General features: G+C 49.1%; 2 protein-coding genes across 3 annotated transcripts; both read left to right on the forward strand.

Moving 5' to 3' along the window:
* Nucleotides 1-3: 3 nt before the first annotated feature.
* Nucleotides 4-3,405, forward strand: LOC105884681 (calcium/calmodulin-dependent protein kinase II inhibitor 1). The gene has a single exon (XM_012788817.2). It carries the CDS (start codon nt 642-644, stop codon nt 876-878), a length of 237 nt encoding a protein of 78 aa, XP_012644271.1. The 5' UTR covers nt 4-641; the 3' UTR covers nt 879-3,405.
* Nucleotides 3,406-4,648: 1,243 nt separating this feature from the next.
* On the forward strand, nt 4,649-14,900 carry RAPSN (receptor associated protein of the synapse). 2 transcript variants are annotated; one of them, XM_076001898.1, is made up of 8 exons: nt 4,649-5,213; nt 5,807-6,145; nt 11,006-11,164; nt 11,723-11,821; nt 11,902-12,024; nt 12,452-12,505; nt 13,828-13,980; nt 14,499-14,900. In XM_076001898.1, exons 1-8 carry the CDS (start codon nt 5,022-5,024, stop codon nt 14,766-14,768), a joined length of 1,389 nt encoding a protein of 462 aa, XP_075858013.1. In that variant the 5' UTR covers nt 4,649-5,021; the 3' UTR covers nt 14,769-14,900. The 2 variants fall into 2 exon arrangements, with proteins under 2 accessions (XP_075858013.1, XP_012644287.1); XM_012788833.3 differs by having other exon boundaries at nt 4,652-5,213; nt 13,781-13,980; nt 14,499-14,740.
* The last annotated feature ends 7,003 nt before the right edge of the window (nt 14,901-21,903 follow it).

Raw genomic sequence — 21,903 nt, forward strand, 5'->3', positions numbered from 1 at the left:
CTCCATGCCTCAGTTCCCTTACCTATAAACTGAAAAAAAAAAAATGCTTAACTCAGAAAATATTAGTTATGGCCGGGTGCTGTGGCTCACGCCTGTAATCCTAGCACTCTGGGAGGCCAAGGCGAGCGGATTGCTCAAGGTCAGGAGTTCGAAACCAGCCTGAGCAAGAGCGAGACCCCGTCTCTACTATAAATAGAAAGAAATTAATTGCCCAACTAAAAACATATATAGAAGAAATTAGCCGGGCATGGTGGCACATGCCTGTAGTCCCAGCCACTCAGAAGGCTGAGACAGCAGGATTGCTTGAGCCCAGGAGTTTGAGGTTGCTGTGATCTAGGCTGACGCCACAGCACTCTAGCCTGGGCAACAAAGTGAGACTCTATCTTAAAAAAAATGGGAGCAGCAGCCACTCGCGCGCCGAGCCGGAGCGCAGCGCAGCGGCGGGCGCTCCCCGGGTCGCTCGCGCGGGCGGCGCGCTCCTGCCCTAGCGGTGTCCCCCGGCCCCTCGCCGGCGCCACCGCCGCAGCAGCCCGCGGGCGGTCCCCGGCCGGCCGCCCCCGGCCCCAGCGCCGCTGACCCTGTCCGCCGCGGGCGGGGACGCGGGCGGAGGCGGTGCCGCCGCGGAGCCCCCGGACGCGACCATGTCGGAGGTGCTGCCCTACGGCGACGAGAAGCTGAGCCCCTACGGCGACGGCGGCGACGTGGGCCAGATCTTCTCCTGCCGCCTGCAGGACACCAACAACTTCTTCGGCGCCGGGCAGAACAAGCGGCCGCCCAAGCTGGGCCAGATCGGCCGGAGCAAGCGGGTTGTTATTGAAGATGATAGGATTGATGACGTGCTGAAAAATATGACCGACAAGGCACCTCCCGGTGTCTAACTCCCTCAAAGACAATGAGTTAAGAACGGCGATAACAGTTATTGGCAAAAAGCATGAAATGAGAAAGCACTTCGAAATTTATTACTAGCTCGCTACCCACGATGAAATCAACAACCTGTATCTGGTGTCAGGCCGGGAGTCAGACGAGGCGCGAGGAGGAGGAGGAGATGGAGGAGGCTGCGAAGGCTCTGGGCTCCTCTGCAAAAATAAAAATAAAAAAATAAATAAAATTTTAAAAATAATTAAAAAAAATCACTATATACACACATATTCAGAAATAAAAAAAGAAGTCTCAGTTGCAGCTATTTGTCAAAATTAATATCCATTTCCTTTTATATACGGTGAATATTGCGTGCGCAATTATAGATCTGGATTTTGAACCACTTAATGAAGCGGCAACACCGGGTGTTTTGAGGTGTTGGCATTCTTCGCTGATTTGGCTGTTTCCAATGTTTACATTATTTAATCTTGCAAAAATGATTCTGTGCACTTGGATGTGAAATGCTGTCCAGTTTTTTTTTAATGTTGTTATCTTTGGATGTACAAAAATTCAGAAAATGATCTCTGTAGATAATTCTGTTTTATTTTGGTCATCTTTTGAAGTTATCAGGAATGTGTTTAAAACAAGAAGAGAAGTTTTCTAAGCAATGATACCTAGAACGAATCCTTGTTTTATTTTGAAATGAATTGTGAAGCTTGTGTTTCTTTGTTGCTGCAAGCTATTTGCCCAAGTTAATGCAAATGGACACATTTTATATGTCAGAAAAAAACACACGAAAAACAAAAAGAAAAAAATGCTTGAGCTTTTTCTAACCTCCCCCTGCAGTCTGTTGTGTGAGCAGCCTGTTTTTTTTCTCTAATATTATGTCAGTTTATTCTCTTTAATGGACTGTAAAAAAAAATGTAATCACAAGAGTGCCAAATATCTTGAAATGCCAAAAGGCATTTTGGTTTCTTTTCTTTTCCCTGTGCTCTGAGTCCACGTACAGGAATGCTTGGAGTGTTTCTGTTATTTATAGGGATTCTCTTAAGGCACACCAGCTGCCTGTTTTGCATGGTATTTGCAAAAATGCCTCTTGCGTGAGGAAATCTTTTACCATTTTTTGTTTGCAACTTTGGACCTCAAGAGGTTTCCCTTCCCTTCCCTGTCCCTCTTTTCTTAATTCGATATTCTGTATGTTGCACCTTGAACCAGCACACAGGGCTATTTCTCCAATGTACAATAAAAGAACTGTTCCTGTGAAAAAAAAAAAAAAAAATGTTAGTTACAATTCTTTTGGTCTCTCACTTTGCCGGGGACTGTGCAGTTAGTTGCTAGTGGCACAAAGACGAGTAAACCATAGCCCTTGCCCTAAAGAAGCACGACCTTAACTGTGCAGTAACTGAATTCTGGAAAATGTACTCAGAAACTTTTGAAGGAAATATGAGGTAGTCTGTTTAGAACAAGCAAGTATGAACATATTTCTGTCACTGAAATAAGAGGATCAAAGAGCTGACTCTGGGCTAGAGGAAAACTTGATCCTGTTGAGCTTTCAAGTTTTTAGGTCATTTGAGTTCCGGGGTAATGAGAAGGCTGTGGTCTCAGACTCCTTTGGGGCGTAGAGATGTAGCTTCTGCTGCGAAAGACTCCATGCGAACTGTGTCTAGACTGCTCAAGCGGGGAGTCTGCTGGCCCTTCAATGCCTTCCGGGCAGGCCCGGCTTCCTTCCATCTGCAGGTTGCCTTCAACCCAGGAAGGACCCACTGAGGTGAGAGGAAGACCCCAGCCAGCTCTTCCTCCCCGCTTTCCCTGGTCCAGGCCAAAGAGCACTTTCCCCGTGGGGAGTCTCAGTGGCGTCATCTAGCGACCTGTCCCAGGGCCTGCTCCGAAATCCCTCCTACCCCTGCTGGGCCTGTGGCTTGGGCCCTGGGACATGGAACCCTGAGCTGGCTGTTCACCTCCCGACTCCCAGATACGCTGCTAGGCCTACAGCAGTTGCTCAAAATCTCAGAGTTAAACTGTCTTTCCTCCCTTTCCCCATTCAGTCATTTGACATATTTATCAAGGGGCCACTATATGTCAGGCCTTGCCCTGGGGATGTGGTCAATGAGACGAAGTCCTGCCTGCACATTTGAGTGGGGGAAAAAGACATTTGGCAAATAACATCACTAATGAATATAAAATAATAGAGATAAGCCTCGGGTCCATTTGAAGTGGAATTCTATGAGAGGATAATAATCTCATTCACCCAGAGTAGGACTTACAAGGCAGAAGGGGGTGGGGAGAAGTGAAAGAACCAAGAGGTGTGGGGCAGAAAGGGTGACAGTTCCTCAAGAAATTGAGCATACAGTCACCATATGACCCAACAGTTCCACTCCTAAGTATATACCCAAGAGCAATGAAAACATGTCCACACAAAAACTTGTATATGAATGTTTATAGCATCCATTATTCATAATAATAGCTCAAAAATGAACCAACCCAAATGTCCATCGGCCGATGAATGGATCAAATCTGATATATCCATGCAAAGAATATTAACTAATAAAAAGGAATGAAGTACTGATACATGTTAAGACATAGAGGAACCTTGAAAACATTATGCTAGGCCTGGTGTGGTGGCTCACGCCTGTAATCCTAACACTCTGGGAGGCTGCAGCAGGAGGATGGCTTGAGGTCAGGAGTTTGAGATCAGCCTGAGCAAGAGCGAGGTCTCTACTGGAAACAGGGAAAATTAGCCAGGCGCAGTGGCACGTACCTGCAGTCCCAGCTATTCGGGAGGCTGAGGCAGGAGGATTGCTTGAGCCCAGGAGTTTGAGGTTGCAGTGAGCTATAATGATGCCACGGCACTCTACCCAAGGCGACAGAGTGAGACTCTCAAAAAAAGAAAGAAAATATTAGACTAAGTGAAAGAAGCCAGTCACAAAAGGCCACATATTATTTGATTCTATTTCTGTGAAATGTCCAAAATAGACAAATCCACAGACACTGGGTGGGTTAAACAACAGAAGTTTCTTTTTCTCACAGTTTTGGATGCTAGGAGTCCAAGAGCAAGACCCCGTCTCCACTAAAAAAATAGAAAGAAATTAATTGGACAACTAAAAAAAAATTATATATATATCACAGCACTCTAGCCCAGGCTAGAGTGAGACTCTGTCTCAAAAAAAAAAAAAAAAGAAACACGCACAGTGTTTCCTGTGTGCCAGGCACTGTCTCACTCAACTAGAAAGTCATTTAGTTCTCACAGGGACCCAGTGAGCTCTTCATTTCTCAGGGCCAGATGACTTGCCCGGCGTCACACTGCCCACATGCATAAGTGGCAGAGCCAGGATTCCGGCACTGCCAGCCTGGTCTGGGGCCCACGCCGTTAATCACGCCACTGTGCCGTGTGTGAGCATCTTGAGAGCCCTGTGAGTTAAGGTTTATCATCCTATTGTTATCTTCATTTTATAGATGAGGAAACTGAGGTCTAGAGAGGTAAGTGACTTGGCTGGGGTCACACTGTGGGTTAGGAGGAAGCCAGGCTAGGAGCCGGAGAGCCTTCCCCAGCCTCTGTAGGCGGGCGTGCTGGGAATGGTGTGGGTCTGTGCACAGGTAAGTGACCAGGGTGCCCGGAGAATCACAGTGACAAAGCCAAGGGAGGGCTGGGCTGGGGGGTTTTGCTGCAGGAGAAGCAGCACAGGGCGCTTGCCCCAGCCTCCCTGACGCCTGTGTTTCCGGCCTCGTCCCTGCGTGCAGAGGCCTGGCCACCCGCTGGAGGTGGCTCCTCAGCAAGGCTGCCTGGGGGCGGCGGGGGACCGGGCCTGCCAGGACAGTCAGGGCAAGTGTGGAAGGTGCCGAAGGGACGCCCAAGAGGGGCCCAGGTGGCAGAGTGCCTGTATCCCTGGGGGAGCCCCCTCCCAGCACCGGTGGGTGTGGCAGAAGCCCGCGTGACCTTGCTGCTGACATTCCTCAGGAGCCACGTGGCCCCAACTGGCAGGGACAGCTGTGCACAGAGGCCGCACCAGCTTTGTTCCCAGGGTGGCGCCCGCTCTCCACCCAGGCCCCGCTCTGGCTCCCACCCGACACTTTCACTCCTGGTTCTTAGCGGGCAGCCGGCGCAGGGGGTCCCCCGCCATGAGCGCCTAGAGGTCTCCGGGAGTGGGGCGCAGGGCTGGGGGAGGATGGGGCAGGACCAGACGAAGCAGCAGATTGAGAAGGGGCTCCAGCTGTACCAGTCTAACCAGACAGAGAAGGCGCTGCAGGTGTGGATGAAGGTGCTGGAGAAGAGCTCGGACCTCGTGGGGCGCTTCCGCGTGCTGGGCTGCCTGGTCACGGCCCACTCGGAGATGGGCCGCTACAAGGAGATGCTAAAGGTGGGGTACCCAGCCCGGGTGGTAAGCAGAGCGAGGGTCAGGCTGGGGCTGGATTCCTCCAGCCCCCCAGCCCCCTCCCGGCCTCCGCAGGCTCCCCTGCGTCCCACAGGCTATCGCAGCTCTAAATCTGCATCTAAAGCCCTGGGTCTTAGGTGCTGGGTCTTGGCTACAGATTCAGGCCTGTGGCCTTGAATTTCGGTGTCTGAGCCTCTGAGACTCAGGTTCTCATGGTGCAGAGCTCAGGGATCTCAAGCCCGGGTCTCACCTGGGCTTCAGCCTTCCTGCGTGGGACTCTGAGTCTGAACCTGGAGGGTGTGGGCTCCAGGTTTGAGGCTTGGGGTGGAAGGGTGAGGGTTGTGAGTCTGAGCGTGGGGGGCTGAGGCTCCAGGCTGAAGCCTCTGGCTTATGCCGGGGGTGCAGAGAATGCATTTGAGGCCAGGGTGGAAGGGCTGGGTCTGTTCTTTGGGTGTGAGACTTTGGGGTGCATATGGAGCCTCTGGGTCTGAAGCTGTGTCTCAGCCCGTGGGCTGGGTGCTGGGGCCCAAGGCTCAGAGTCCAGGCTGAGAGTCACCTGCCCACTGCCTGGTGGGCAGTTTGCCGTGGTGCAGATCGACACAGCGCGGGAGCTGGAGGATGCCGATTTCCTCCTGGAGAGCTACCTGAACCTGGCGCGCAGCAATGAGAAGCTGTGCGAGTTTCACAAGACCATCTCCTACTGCAAGACCTGTCTTGGCCTGCCTGGCACCAGGGCAGGTGCCCAGCTCGGAGGCCAGGTCAGCCTGAGCATGGGCAATGCCTTCCTGGGCCTCAGTGTCTTCCAGAAGGCCCTGGAGAGCTTCGAGAAGGCCCTGCGCTATGCCCACAACAACGACGATGCCATGCTCGAGTGCCGCGTCTGCTGCAGCCTGGGCAGCTTCTACGCCCAGGTCAAGGTGGGCCTGGGTCCCAGGGGGAGGTCAGTGGAGGGCTTTAGGGCTCCCTGAGAGCCTCTCATGAACACACCTTGTCTAGCCCTCCTTATAGGAAGGAACAAGGAGCTGAGAGGTCAAGAAGGGGAAAGACTTATCCAGGAAGGTAACAACTTGGCCTGGGAGGGCAGAGCCTGGATGCAAACCTTGAAAGGATTTATTCATCAAATACTTAATGAGTGTCTGCTATATCCAGGCACCCTTGGCCGAGGGTGCAGCAGGGAGAACAGCAAAGCCCTGCCTTCACTCGGCTTGCGCTCTGGTGGGGGACAGACAATACCGCCGGAGTCAGTTACTTAGCATGTCAGAAAGTGCCTAGAAGAAAGTGAAGCAGGGCAGCGCCGGGGGTGAATGCGTCACAATTTCAAACAGGGTAGTCGGAAGGTGATGTTTGATGACTTGAAAGAGATGAAAGGATGAGCCATGCCAAAATCTGGCAAAAGTGGATTCTAGGCAAAAAAAAGAGGGAACGTAAAACAAAGCTCCACTGTTGGGAACATACCTGGAATGTTCCGGGACAGACAGAAGCCAGCATGGCCCTCAGACCTGTTTCAGATGTGTGAGGGCGTAGACGGGAGGGTGAGGCAGACTGTGAAGAGCTGACAGGGTCAGGGACCACAGGCTTCCGGTCACGAGTGCTTTTGTTCCCTTAGGCATCTGGGCTGTGCTTGGCCCACAGAGGATTTCAATGCCTGGCACATAGTAGATGCTTAATAAATCTTCCAATAAATGAGTGTGAAAATGCTGAGGATGGGAAGATGGGAAAGAGCTGGGATGGGAGGGAATGAGCAGCATAGGACGGCAGCCAGGATTTGGTTTTCAGGAACTAGACGTGAGGGAAGCCATTCATGCAATCAGATAGGACTGGGGAGGCATGGAAGTCTTTGTGAAAATCTTTTTTGTGATGAAGAAAATTAAACTTACAAGAAAGTAGAGAGAATAGTTTAATGAATCCCCATATACTCACCACTTATATTTCACAATTATTAATATTTTTGCCATGTTCGATTTATATATTTACCCGAAGTATTATAATAGAGAATTATAGACATTATGCTATTTTACCCTGAAGGAGTTCAGTATGCATCTCTAAAATTTTAAAAAAAGGAATCTTCTTATATAAAGACACTTTCTTACATAACCACAATACTGTTGTTGCATATACCAAAATTAACAGTAATCTCTGAATAGCATCTAATACCCAGTCCATATTTAAATTTCTCTACTTATCCTAAAAATATGCCTTTACCCTCGGCTTAACCCTTGAACACAAACAAGAGCTGCACATTGCAGTGGTTGTTATGTCTTATAAGTCTCTTTCAATAGAAAATTCCTCCCTGCCTCTCTATTTTTTATATTTTATTGAAGAAACCAGATTAATTGCCTTGTAGAATGTTCCATCTCCTTTTCATGTAACGTGCTGCTTTGTCTCCTTCCCTTCCTAAGAACTGGGAGTTGGACAATGACTTGGTAAGATTTAGGTCACACATCTTTGGTCTAAGTACTGTGCAGGTGATGCTACATACTTCGTGTTACATCATATCAGCATGGTTCAGGCAGTGGCAACCTAATCTATTTTCAGGTTTGCATTTCTTCTCTCATGACCAGCAGATTAACCTGTGGGATGACACTTTGCCACCCTGTGAATGAATATTCAGTTTTATAACATTTTCCATAAAGGCATTGGCTTCCCTTGATATTTGTTGCCTGAATCAATTATTTCATTTGAACTCTAATGAAATTATCATTTCCAAGTTCTATTATTCCTTCATTTATTAGCTAAGAAGTTTCAATAAGGGAGAACTTTCTCGTATCAGTTAGGATGAGTTGGTTAGTCTGAAATATAGTTCCTAATGGAAAGGCAGAATAAATACTTTTTCCCTTTCCTTTAGTTACCACTTCTCAGCCTAAGGAGTTGGTATAATAGTTGCCTTCAGGTGGCTCATGCCTGTAATCCTAGCTCTCTGGGAGGCCGAGGCGGGTGGATCGTTTGAGCTCAGGAGTTCGAGACCAGCCTGAGCAAGAGCGAGACCCCCGTCTCTACTATAAATAGAAAGAAATTAATTGGCCAACTAATATATATAGAAAAAATCAGCCAGGCATGGTGGCGCATGCCTGTAGTCCCAGCTACTTGGGAGGCTGAGGCAGGAGGATTGCTTAAGCCCAGGAGTTTGAGGTTGCTCTGAGCTAGGCTGATGCCACGGCACTCTCTCTAGCCTGGGCAATAAAGTGAGACTCTGTCTCAAATAATAATAATAATAATAATAGTTGCCTTCAGTGGTCACTCTTACTTTGCCTTCTTACTTTTTTTACTTCTTACTTTTTGCCTTTTCTTTTTGGAGTATCATGAAACTGTAGATTTTTAAATATTCAGTATTCTTTAGTCAATTGCAATCATTATTCTTTTTTTATATTCATATTATCTTTTTTGTTTGTTTTTAAGTAGAGATGGTATCTCACTATATTGCCCAGGCTGATCTCAAACTCCTGGGCTCAAGTAATCCTCCCACCTGAGCCTCCCAACATGCTGGGATTACAAGCATGAGCTACCACGCCCGGCCCACATTATCTTACCTTTCTCCAGTGGAAGTCCTTTCAGTATGGCTCCTGTGTCCCTTTGACAAGATTTCATTTTGTCTTTGAAAGCCTTCTTGTTTTCTGGTGCAATAAACTGTCTCAGTCTCATTTTGAACACCCCTGTCCCAGACCTGGAATCTACTGTTTCTCCTGGTTCTTTTTAGTAGGAAATGGTGATGGGGAGGGGCATTGCTTTTTGTTTTGAGATGGGATCTTGCTCTGTGGTCCAGGCTAGACTGCAGTGGTGTGATCATAGCTCACTGCAGCCTCGAATTCCTAGGCTCAAGTGATCCTCCTGCCTCAGTCTCCCAAGTAGCAGGGACTACAGGTGCAGGCCATGACATCCAGCTACTTTTTGTTTTTGTTTTTTTTGTAGAGACAAGGGTCTCACCATGTTGCCCAGGCTAGTCTAAAACTCCTGTCCTCAAATGAGCCTCCCACCTTGTCCTCCCAAAGTGCTGGGGTTACAAGGATTACAGATTTGAGCCACCATGCCTGGTTTTTACTATTATTTCCAATTCAAATCTAATGTTTCAAGAGTTTTCTTCAATTTATTTTAAACTTGATTCTCTTTTCTCTGGAAAACCTTTATTTCTAACAACATAATTAAATATTTACATTATCCTACAATATACATAAAATAATTCCAAATGACAAAACCAATATTACTCTAGAAAATAAAGACAACAGAATGAAGTTTAAGATTCCTTTGCCGTTCATTGTCTTTATAATATATCCCCCTATGGATAAACTATCCAAGTATTTTTTTCCTAAGGTCATTTAAAGTATTTTTTTCCTGTGTGGTTATATTATTATATGATATACAGTTAGGAGCATTTCCATTTTCTATCTTTAGGTATTGTTTTTTAAATTAGACTTAATGTCTTGAATTCGTAAATCATTTACATGGCCCCAAATGTAAAAGTACATAGTAAGTATTATTAGGAAGAGGTTTTGATTGATATTATTGAGAGGGTTTTTGTTTTTTGTTTGGAGACAGGGTCTCACTCTGTTGTCCTGGCTAGAGTGCAATAGTATGATCATAGCTCACTGTAACCTCCATCTCCCAGGCTCAAGCAATCCTCCTGGCTCAGCCTCCTGAGTAGCTGGGACTATAGGTGCATGCTGTCACACCTGGCTAATTTTTTAAATTTTTTATAGAGATGTTATTTTTTTGTTATGTTGCCTAAGCTGGTCTTGAACTCCTAGGCTCAAGAGATCCTCCTGCCTTGGCCTCCCAAAGTGCTGAGATTACAGGCATGAGCCATCACACCTGGCCTGAGAGTTCTCTTTTGATCATATTAACTTGGAGCTGCTTGTTACATATATATATTTTTTTCTTCTATATATATTAGTTGGCCAATTAATTTTTTTCTATTTATAGTAGAAACAGTGTCTTGCTCTTGCTCAGGCTGGTTTCGAACTCCTGACCTTGAGCAATCCTCCTGCCTCGGCATCCCAGAGTGCTAAGATTCTATATTTTAAATGAGATGAGAAATGCCAGAACACGTTTGTATAGGAATGGAAATGACCCTGTAGAAAGATAGAACTCGGTGGTACGGGGACAGGGGGTTGGGGGTGCGCTGGCAAGTGGGGGGCTGGCATTTGACAGGAACAGGGCGCCCTCCTCCACAGTGGGAGGAAGAGAGGCCGGGGGAGCGGGCAGAGGTGGTGAGGTGGGAGTGGGTGGAGGAGGGCGGAGAAGGGAGCTCCTCTCTGGTTTTCCTGTGATTCTCTGATGGAGGATGAGGTGAGGTCATCAGCCAACCATGGGCAGGTAGGAAAGACGTGGAGGTCTGAGGGCAAAGTATGAGAGAACAATTTCATTGCCTCCCTGTGCTGGCTGGCAGTCTGTCATTGAGTCCCCGGGTGCCGGGAGGCTGGCTCTGGTGTGGGGATCTGGCCCCCCCACCATGGGTCTATGAAACTGAGGAGCTCATTTGGGACTGGGTGAGAAGAGAAGCCAACTGTATTTTTTTTTTTTTTTTTTTTTTTTTGCCTCTTCATTCATTCACCAAATATTGTGCATCTGCCAAGTGCCTGGAACCGTGCTGGGCTCTTGGGATGCATCGGCAAACCAGGAGAAAATCCCTGCGCTCAGGGAGCCACCTTAGCTCTGCCTGGCTCCCTCTTTCCCAAGACGCCAGAATGAACAAATAAACACAGGGCTTCCCGCTGCGGAGAAGCCCTGATGTGGGGCAGCTCCTGTCACTAAGCGTGCCCCCTCCCATCCCATGTCCCCTGCAGGACTACGAGAAAGCCCTGTTCTTCCCCTGCAAGGCCGCAGAGCTCGTCAGCGACTACGGCAAGGGCTGGAGCCTCAAGTACCGGGCCATGAGCCAGTACCACATGGCCGTGGCCTATCGCCTGCTGGGCCACCTGGGCAGTGCCATGGAGTGTTGCGAGGTAGGGAAGCAGGGGAGGGGGTGGGCCAGCATCTGGAGATCTCCAGCCCAGGAAAGTGGGGATGCCTTCTTCCAGATCAGCCTCCTGAGGCCCCTAAGGCTCACCCCTGCCTCTTGCAGCTGAGCCCCTGAAGGATACATTTGTTCCCCCAGCTGCATCCCAAACCCATTCCCTTCCAGTCCATCCTCAGGGAACGGGGCCTCCCTCTGTCCCCAGCACCTGCTGTGGGGCCCTGTGAAGATGGAGAAGGCAGAGAGCCAGTCTCTGGAGTTCTACTGACCTGGGTTCAAATCCCAGCTTTGCCACTTCCTGGGTGACCTCATTCAAATCCCTTCTTCTCTCTGAGCCTCGTTTCTTCTTGTCAAACAACAGTAGCCACTTTGCCAGGTGCCATGACCACAGTGGTTTGGTGCGTGAGGCCTCAGCCCCATGATGGGTGTATTAGGCTCTGAGAACATGGGTTTCCCTGGGCTGTCCCTACAGAGGGCCCCTCTGGGTGGAGGGTGCCGCAGTGGTGGGGACAGATGGGCAGGCCGGAGAGACTGGCGCCCCTTGCAGGAGTCCATGAAGATTGCACTGCAGCATGGGGACCGGCCGCTGCAGGCGCTCTGCCTGCTCTGCTTTGCTGACATCCACCGGAGCCGTGGGGACCTGGAGGTGAGGCCATTGAGATATATGGGCAGGGACGGGTCACAGGCCTGGCCCGGCCTGATTCTGTACCCCTCCTGGCTCTACAGACGGCCTTTCCCAGGTATGACTCTGCCATGAGCATCATGACAGAGATTGGAAACCGCCTGGGGCAGGTGCAGGTGCTGCTGGGTGTGGCCAAATGCTGGGTGGCCAGGAAGGCGCTGGACAAGGTGAGGTCGGGCCCTTTCCTGCAGCCCCGGCTCTCCCCGTGCTCCACGTGGGGCCAGCCAGTCGCCAACAGTCTGCGGGTCCGGTGCTGGGCAGGGCTCTCCCAGCCACTTTCTCTGACTTTGGCTTCACCCTGGTCCTGTGAGGCCAGGACATTCCTGGCCATTTTACAGGCCCATGACTTACCCAGAGACCCACAGCTAGTAAAAGGCCTGGGCTGGGGTTTGAACCCAAGACACTGAGTAAACTGAGGCAGAAGGTCACCTGCCCACACAGTTCTTGTCTCTTCCTGTCACCTTCACACATAGGGCAGCTTCCCTGGCCCATGTCCCCTCCCCAGGCCCAGCCTCCCTACCCCATCTTTTCCTATGAGCCAAGGCCTCTGTCAGACAGCTCTGCCAGAAGCCCTGGCCTGTGCTCACCTTCCAGGCTCTGGACGCCATCGAGAGAGCCCAGGACCTGGCCGAGGAGGTGGGGAACAAGGTCAGACCTGCTTCTGTCTCCTGGGTCTAGGGTCAGGAGCCCAAGCGGGGGCTGGGGTGGGAGGGAAGGGCCCCCAAGTCTGCTCACTGCCTGAGCCCTTCCTGATCCTCTGGGAGCTGCACCGTCCCCAGTCCACCCAGAGAGCACTTCTGAAGGCAGGGCAGGAGCTTCATAGCTCGGGATAGAAGAACTCAGGGACTTCTTGAGTTCATTAGAACTCCCCACAGTGTCCTCACATCCTGAGAGCTGGGCACACACAGGCCCTTATAGGTATCGGTTCTAGTCCTCACTGTCTTCCTGCAAGGTGGGTACAGGGAGCCCCATTTTACAGATGAGAAAAGTGAGGCTCAGGTGCTCAAGATCCCACACCCACTAACTGGTCTGTCTTAACTCCAAAGTATATGTTCCTTCCATAGTGTATGTGGCCTCTCCAAATTTAATAACTATATCCCAGCCTTAAAATGTTGAAAACAGGCTTAGTCATTCCTCGGTGTCTTCTAGAAGATGTGCACGTCTCTGAGATCAGGTGCAGAGTAACCAAAATGCAAGTATGTTTGCTTTTGGCTGGATTATAGCCACTCAGGTTTGCCCAGGTTTCAGGCCAATCAGGAATGCTGATGAGCTGTTGTGTGTGTATTTCATTGATCAAAACAGGAAAGGTGGCCAGGCTCAGTGGTGCATGCCTGTAATCCTAGCACTCTGGGAGGCCAAGGCAGGAGGATTGCTTGAGCTCAGGAGTTCAAGACCAGCCTGAGCAAGAGCGAGACCCTCATTGCTACTAAAAATAGAAAAATTAGTTGGGCGTCATGATGCACTCCTATAGTCCCAGCTACTCGGGAGGCTGAGGCAGGAGGATTGTTTGAGCCCCAAATATGAGATTGCTGTGAGCTACAATGACACCACTGCACTCTAGCCAGGGTGACAGAGTGAGACTCTGTCTCAAAAAAAACACAAAAAAACAGGAAAGGAAATGAATTATTACATTCTAGATTTCGGTTTCTTGGGAAAAAAAAGAAAAAAAGAAATGAATTATTACAGAGTCAATGCAGCAGGTTTGGGCAATAAGATTCTTCAAAAACATGGGGTCCCAGGGGGTTCTGGGGTTGAAGACCTCTGATCTCACCCACTCCCTCATTCTGCATGAAGGGAAACGGAGGCTCAGAGAAGGCAGGACATTTTTCCTAGGTCCATCAGCAAGGCAGGGAAGTGGCTGGGACAGAACCCTGCCCGCACTGACTTTGGTCTCTTCTCCCACGGCTGCCCCCCGACCCCCAGCTGAGCCAGCTTAAGCTGCACTGTCTGAGCGAGGGCATCTACCGCAGCAAGGGGCTGCAGCGGGAGCTGCGCGCGCACGTCGTGCGGTTCCACGAGTGCGTGGAGGAGACAGAGCTCTACTGCGGCCTGTGCGGCGAGTCCATAGGCGAGAGGAACAGCCGGCTGCAGGCCCTGCCCTGCTCCCACATCTTCCACCTCAGGTGTGGCTCCCAGCAGGGTGGGCAGGGTCTCTCCAGGGCACTCCAGGGCCCAGCTGGCTAGTCACAGCAGTAACACACTCACAGCAAAGCCCTACCTCGTGCTTTCTGTGCCTGGGTGTGTTCTGAAAGCTTCCTGTATATTGACTCATTGAATCCTCCCAGCAGCGCACCTAGAGGAGGCCGTTCTCGTTCCCATAATCCCCAGAGAGAAGTCAGAAAGGCCCCTCACAGGTCATGGGATCTGACCCCCAGGGCCAGACCCGCCCCAGGGCCATGGCAGAGGCTGGGCCCCATCTCCACTGCCCTGGAGGTCCCTGGGGCAGAGTGGCCAAGAGGCAAGCTGGGTACAGTGGCAGCCGGGGGGACTAACGGGGGACCCTTCCCTGGCACCACTGCTGGACAGTGGCGAGGGATACTTCCCAGCCCCTACACAGGGCAGGGGAGGAAGAGAGAGAGGGTCGGGGTCCAGATGGAAGGACAGGCCTCAGGGGAGTGGACAGAGCCCTTTGCCTCCCAAGGTGCCTGCAGAACAACGGGACCCGGAGTTGCCCCAACTGCCGCCGCTCGTCCATGAAACCTGGCTTCGTGTGACTCCCAGCAGCAGTCGCAGGCTTCTGCCTTGCCTCCCGGCTCCTCTCCACCACGTGCCGGAGGCCCCTGTCCACTCCCGGGGCAGCACTGCTGCTCCGAGGGGCCTCGCTCCCCTCCCCGCCTCTTTGTACTTTGTTCTTTATAGAAAAATAAACTGTTTGTACCTGGTCCCAGTGCTTCTGACTTTCCCCGCCTGAGGGAGAGTGGGAGCTCCTCAGACACAGTGTTCCCTCTGCACACATGTCCCAGCCCTCCAGCTGCCCCTCCAGGCACTTAGGAGCAGCGACCACCCAGCATCTCAATCCTGCAGCGGTTGGGGGGGAGATAAGATAAACAGTAAAGGTAACAAACAAGCAACGTGAAAATGGTAGAATGCTATTATGGACTGAACTGTGTCTCCCCAAATTTGTATGTCACAGCCTTAGCCTGTTTGGGCGGCTATAACAAAACACCGCAGACTCAGCGGCTTATAAACGACAGACATTTACTTCTCACAGTTCTGGAGGCTGGGAAGTCCAAGATCAAGGCGCTAGTAGATTTGACGTCTGGCTCATAGATGGCGCCTTCTTACTGTGTCCTCGCCTGGTGGAAGGGCCAATGCAGGTCTCAGGGGTCCCTTTCATTATAAGGGCACTGATCCCACTCATGATCACCTCGCAAAGGCCCCACCTGCCTAATAGGGCAACCCTAGCAGACTAATCTAAAAGCAATAAATACTTAGGGACTATAAAGAGTAGAGCATGTTCCCTCTTTCTCATCTTTGCCCCCTTCCCTTCAGTCCTAAAACCATCAGGTAGGACAGAGCAAGACAAGCATCAGGGTGGAGGGGCAGCCTGGTGTGGGGCATTAGAACCCAAGCAGGGTGAGAGGGTGGGGAGTCAGAACCTGCAGGGAGAGAGGAGGCTGTCCACACATAGGGTGTGGCTCGTCCTAAGGTGTCGGAGACCAAGCTGGGAAAGGAGGGGCCACCTGGCATGGGCTGGTGGAGCCTACCCAGGGTAAGGGGGAATCCTTCAGAGCTCGGGTGGGGTGAGTAGGGCGTGCCCGTGTTTAGGGGTCCTGGCATGGGGCATTAGAACCAAGATGGAGTGAAGAGGGATCCATGCATGGAGGGGAGTGGCAATGGAAGATTGGGTGAACAGGGATTGGTCAAATATATTAAGAACAATGGAAGCCAGCTTTCTCACTATTGAAGGAGAGAATTACAAATATGGAACTAGAGAAAACCAGAAGGGACCCTGTGGTGTTGAACTGGAATTGTAGGGATCACTATGAACGCATGGACTTCAAAATACAGAGCTAGATAGAGAGATAAATATAGTTGTAAATTTGTGCTTGTGTCTATTGGCCTAGGAGCAAGGACATGCCGATAACAGGAAGCACATCCAGCACCCAGATCTTGGCTTCTAAATATCATGTACCATTAACAGAACTAAGGCTCTTTGGAGAAAGGCCTGCTTCTTGGCCTGGGCCATGGAAAGTACGAGATGAGACTGAAATATCTTGTGCCAGGAAGCAAAGGAAGCTGAAAGAATGATGAGGATAACGCAAAAGGAGACAGGTGCCCACTTGGATGGGCTCCCGCTGGCCCACTGAAATGAGTAATGATTGTCTTAGCACAGTCTGTAACAACAAAATACCACAGAACGGGGGGCTTAAACAACCTAAATTTATTATCTCACAGTTCTGGAGACTGTAAGTCCAAGATCAGGGTGCCAGAAAATTCAGGAAGCCTCTTTTCCTGCCTTGGCCTTCTTGCTGTATCCTTACATGACCTTTGCTCTGTGCTCCTGTGGATAGAACAAGATCTGTCTGTCTGTCTCTCTCTCTTTCTCTTCCTTTTGGAATAAAGGCACTAATCCCATCATGAGGGCCCCACTCTCATAACCTCATCTAGCCCTAAATACCTCCCAAAGGCCCCGTCTCCAAATACTATCACATTGGGAATTAGAGCTTCAACATATGAATTGGGGGTGGGGCATAAAGATTGAATCTATAGCAATGATGCCAACAGATTTTATTGAATAAAAATAAGAATCCATACCGATATGAAAAATAAAGGCCAGGCGCAGTGGCTCACACCTATAATCCTAGCACTTTGGAAGGCTGAGGCAGGAGGATCTCTTGAGGCCAGGAGTTCAGGACCAGCCTGGACAACATAGCCAGATCCCATCTCCACAAAAAATAGAAAAATTAGCCAGACATGATGGCATTTCCCTGAAGTCCTAGCTATTTGGGAGGCTGAGAGAGGAGGATTGCTTGAGCCCCGGAGTTTGGAGTTGCTGTGAGCTATGATAACACGATGCCACTGCACTCCAGTGTGGGCCACAGAGCAAGACCCTGTCTCAAAAAACAAATAAATATTTTATGAAGGATGGGATATTTACATAGTCCCAAAGTACTTCCCCACAAAATACTAATTTCAAAGGGACAAAAGAGTCACTTCGCAGTGGAGAAGGTTGGCAAACACCAGCTTCAACTGGGTGAGGTTATCATGTCCAGTAATGGAACAAAATGAAATCATGCACTACCTGAAAAAACGCAATGCAAAGCTCAACATCTCTGATAACGCTGCCAAAGATATATAACCCGAAACTATAATCATGAGGAAACGCCAGATGAATATAAATTTAGAAACACTCTGCGAAGTAATTAGAATCTTCAAAAGTGTCAAGGTCATGAAGGAAAGACTATGAAACTGTTCCAGATAGAGACTACGAGGCACTCCAAGTAAAGACAATGCTTGATTCTGGGCAGGATCTCTTTGCTAGAAAGGGCATGATTGGCCCAGTTGATGGAACTTGAATGGGGTGTGAGGATCAGATGGCAGAAATATTTTGATGTTTACTTCCTGACATTTCAGTTTGTGTTGTGTTTTAAGTAGGAGATTGTCTCTGATTATAGGAACTTCTCACTAAAGCAATTCAGGTGATGTATCAGGTCTGTAGTCGACTCTCAACTGGATCAAGAAAAAAGAGATATTTGTAATGTATTTGTAAGTTTTCCCTAAGTTTGAGACTGCTTTCCAAATAAAAATATATAATTAGAGGCTGGGTGCCGTGGCTTACACCTGTAATCTCAGCACTTTGGGAAGCTGGAGCAGGAGGATTCCTTGAGGCCAGGAGTTTGAGACCAGCCTGGGCAATATAGTGAGACCCAATCTCCACAAAAAAAATTTTTTTTAAATAAAATTTAAAAGGCGAGGGCCCAGTGGGTTCTTAAAGAAATATATATATGTATATATATAATTTAAAAAAAAAATGGCAGAGTGGAATAGGGAGGGTGGGGCAGCCAGGGTAGGGAGGGTGGGCTACAGTGTTGGAATGGTGGTAAGGTGGGCCTCATTGAGAAGATGCCATTTGAGCCAAGACGTGAGGGAGGTGAGGGAACTGAACTAAGCAGGAATCCTGGAAAGAGCATTCTAGAAAAAGGGACCAGGCTCCTAACACAGGAGCTTGCCTGACATGGTGAAAGAACAGCAAGGAGGCCTATTAACTGTGAGAAGAGGGAAGGAGGACCGGCTGAGGACCTGGAGAGATTGCAGGCGTGTGAACACACGTGGGCCTTGTGAAGGACTTTGGGTCTTATTCTGAGCAAGTCTGGCAGCTGCTGCAGGGTTTTGAGCTGAGGAGTGACGTGATCTGACTGGGTTTTACAAGAATTCCTCTGGTTGCTATGTTAAGAACAGACTCAATACAAGACAACTGGCCTGGATGCTTCAAAAATGTCAAGGCTGTGAAAGACCAAAAAGGGCGGGTGCCTGTTCTAGATTAAAGCAATGTGACAGCTAAATGCAAAGTGTGACCCTTGATTTGATAATCGATTTTTTTTTTTTTTTTTGAGACTGAGTTTTGCTTTGTTGCCCAGGCTAGAGTGAGTGCTGTGGCGTCAGCGTAGCTCACAGCAACCTCAAACTCCTGGGCTCAAGCAATCCTACTGCCTCAGCCTCCGGAGTAGCTGAGACTACAGGCATGCGCCACCATGCCCTGCTAATTTTTTCTATATATATTTGTTGGCCAATTAATTTCTTTCTATTTTTATAGTAGAGATGGGGTCTCACTCTCGCTCAGGCTGGTTTTGAACTCCTGACCTTGAGCAATCTGCCCGCCTCGGCCTCCCAGAGTGCTAGGATTACAGGCATGAGCCACCATGCCAGACCCGATAATGGATTCTTTAAGGCTAAGGCTATAAGGGACATTTGGGGAAAATTTGAGGAAATTTTAATATGAACTATAAATTATATGTTATTGCATCAATATTAATTCCTTGGGGATGGCAATGTATTATATTACCAGTATGTTGTAATTACATATGAGGATGTCTTTGTTCTTTGGAGACAAACTGAAATATTTAGAAGTGAAGTGTCATAAAGTCTGTAACTTTATTATTTTGAAATGGTTCAGAAAAAAAGTGTGTGTACACACACATACACACACACACACACACCCAAAGCAAATGTAGCAAAAGTTATCAGTTGGCAAATGTAGGTGAAAGGAACATGGGTGTTCATTGTCTATTCTTTCAACTTTTTTGTATGTTTGACATTTTTTAAGATAAAGGGTTTTTCAAGATAATAGATTTTAGGAAACGTCCAGAGAAACAGAACCAATAGGATCTCTTTATATGTGTGTAAAGAGACGTCATATAAAGGATTGGCTCGTGTGATTATGGAGTCTGGCAAGTCCCAAGATCCGCAGGCTGAGTTCTGCAGACCAGGAGAGCTGATGGTATAGTTCCCCTCTGAAGGCTGTCGGCTCAAGCACGGGAACAACTGATGTTTCCGTTAGCGTCCAAAGGCACAAGAAGCCTCTGTGCCTGTTTGAAGGGGTCTGGCAGCAGAACTCGCTGTGACTCAACCTTTTTGTTCTATTCAGGCCTTCCAACTGATTGAACGAGGCCCACCCATGTTAGAGCGGGGGCAATCTGCCTTACTCAGTCTCCTGATTTATATGTCACTCTCATCTGAAAACAGCCTCACAGAAACACCCAGAATGATGTTTGACCAAATATCTGGGCACCCCATGGCCCAGTCCAATTGACACATCAAATTAACCATCATGGGAGGGTTAGAGTAGAAGCTGGGAAACCAACGAAGAGGCCCCTGCGATCATCTAGGTGAGAGATGATGGTCGCTTGAACCATGGTGACAGGCCACAGAGGTGGTGAGAAGTGGCCGCATTTTGCAGTTGGGAGAAGATGGATCTTTTGCTCTGGAAATTTTTTTTTTTTTTTTTTTGAGACAGAGTCTCACTTGTTGCCCAGGCTAGAGTGAGTGCCATGGCATTAGCCTAGCTCACAGCAACCTCAATCTCCTGGGCTCAGCGATCCTACTGCCTCAGCCTCCCGAGTAGCTGGGACTACAGGCATGCGCCACCATGCCCGGCTAATTTTTTGTATATATATTTTTAGTTGGTCAATTAATTTCTTTCTATTTTTGGTAGAGAGGGGGTCTCGCTCAGGCTGGTTTCGAACTCCTGACCTTGAGCAATCCGCCCACCTCGGCCTCCCAAAGTGCTAGGATTACAGGCGTGAGCCACCGCGCCCGGCCTGGAAATTTTTAAATAGATACAAAAGTAGAGTGAGGAGTACAGTGAATCTCCATCTCAGCCTTAGCTATTCATAGTCAGCATATGGACAATCGTGTTTAGTTTGTGGTCGCCCTCCCCACCCCCAGTTCCATGCCCTCCACTAGATTATTTTCATTCAGATCTTATCATTTCCCAGTTCTGGATGTTCATGTAAGGTAGAATTGACAGGCAGACTGGATGTGGTGTGGGGAGACAGAAGTCAAGGAAGACTCCAGGGTTTTGGTCTGAGCAACAGGAAGGACCCAGAGGAAAGCCCTTTGGTGTTGTAGTTTCCCTCCCCACCAGTGACTGAGACCAGCTGGGCCTGGCCCGAGGGGGTGCTTAGGCGTTAGAGTGCGGGACTGTGGAGAAGAGATTGTCTGGTTTGTGGCTTGGGATATAATTCATTTTTTTTTTTTTTTGAGTCTCACTTTTGTTGCCCAGGCTAGAGTGAGTGCTGTGGCGTCAGCCTAGCTCACAGCAACCTCAATCTCCTGGGCTCAAGCAATCTTACTGCCTCAGCCTTCCCGAGTAGCTAGGACTACAGGCATGCGCCACCATGCCCAGCTAATTTTTGTTCTATATATAGAGAGCTAATCTATATATATTTTTAGTTGGTCAATTAATTTCTTTCTATTTTTAGTAGAGACGGGTCTCGCTCAGGTTGGTTTCGAACTCCTGACTTCGAGCAATCCGCCCGCCTCGGCCTCCCAGAGAGCTAGGATTCCAGGCGTGAGCCACCACCCGGGCTATAATTCATTTTTTTTTTTTTTGAGACAGAGTCTCGCTTTGTAGTCCAGGCTAGAGTGAGTGCCGTGGAGTCAGCCTAGCTCACAGCAACCTCAAACTCCTGAGCTCAAGCGATCCTACTGCCTCAGCCTCCCAAGTAGCTGGGACTACAGGCATGTGCCACCATGCCAGGCTAATTTTATATATATATATCAGTTGGCCAATTAATTTCTTTCCATTTATAGTAGAGATGGGGTCTCGCTCTTGCTCAGGCTGGTTTTGAACTCCTGACATCGAGCAATCCGCCCACCTCGGCCTCCCAGAGAGCTAGGATTACAGGCGTGAGCCACCGCGCCCAGCCTATAATTCATTTTTATTTGAAAATATATTTTGTGTTCCAGGCACTTTCCTAAGCCTTTGGTGATTCATGGTAAACAAATCAAACACATGTGCCATGGAGTTTATAATCCAGGGAAAGGGGAGACAAACAACAAGAATATCTGCCTAGTAAGTGCAGTGCAGGAGTGTGGGAGAAAAAGCAAGACTTGACCTGGTCTTTGGGGAGCAGGGAGGGCTTTGGAACAGACTTAAATATGAAGGAGTTCTCCAGTTTCTAGGAAGAACATGGGGTTCTGGGAAAAGCAGAAGCAAAGGCCCAGAGGCAGGAGGAGTTGGTGAGTTTGAGGAACCCAGCAACAGACAGAGGCCTAAGCATGGGGCAGGAGGGCCTGCACTGTGGCTGTGGTCAGGGCCAGACTGCAAGGACTTTGGTCTCTATCCTAAAAACAATGGAAGTCTTCAAGAGGGCTTTGTCTGTTTGTTGTTTTTGTTTTTGAGGTAGTAGGGTACCATGACCAGATCTGGTTTTAGAAAGATTTCTCTGGCTCCGTGGGGAACACGTTAGAGGCGGGTGGCTCTCACCCCTTTCTATTGCTGAGACAGAAACTACTGTTTTTCTACAGTTCAAGCTTTTCACGTCCATTTAATCTTCACCAGAACCCTGTGTGGTCTGTGTGAGGGCCTCTCCCACTTCCCA

The sequence above is a fragment of the Microcebus murinus genome, chromosome 4, assembly GCF_040939455.1.
Source record: "Microcebus murinus isolate Inina chromosome 4, M.murinus_Inina_mat1.0, whole genome shotgun sequence".
Taxonomy (NCBI): Eukaryota; Metazoa; Chordata; class Mammalia; order Primates; family Cheirogaleidae; genus Microcebus; species Microcebus murinus.

What these genes read in the sequence shown, in the direction of transcription:
- LOC105884681 (XM_012788817.2), top strand. Translation starts at nt 642, where the DNA reads ATGTCGGAGGTGCTGCCCTACGGCGACGAGAAGCTGAGCCCCTACGGC.
- RAPSN (XM_076001898.1), top strand. Translation starts at nt 5,022, where the DNA reads ATGGGGCAGGACCAGACGAAGCAGCAGATTGAGAAGGGGCTCCAGCTG. An exon ending in GTGCCATGGAGTGTTGCGAG is followed by an intron (nt 11,165 to 11,722) that starts GTAGGGAAGCAG and finishes CGCCCCTTGCAG; the next exon opens with GAGTCCATGAAGATTGCACT. An exon ending in GGAGCCGTGGGGACCTGGAG is followed by an intron (nt 11,822 to 11,901) that starts GTGAGGCCATTG and finishes CTGGCTCTACAG; the next exon opens with ACGGCCTTTCCCAGGTATGA.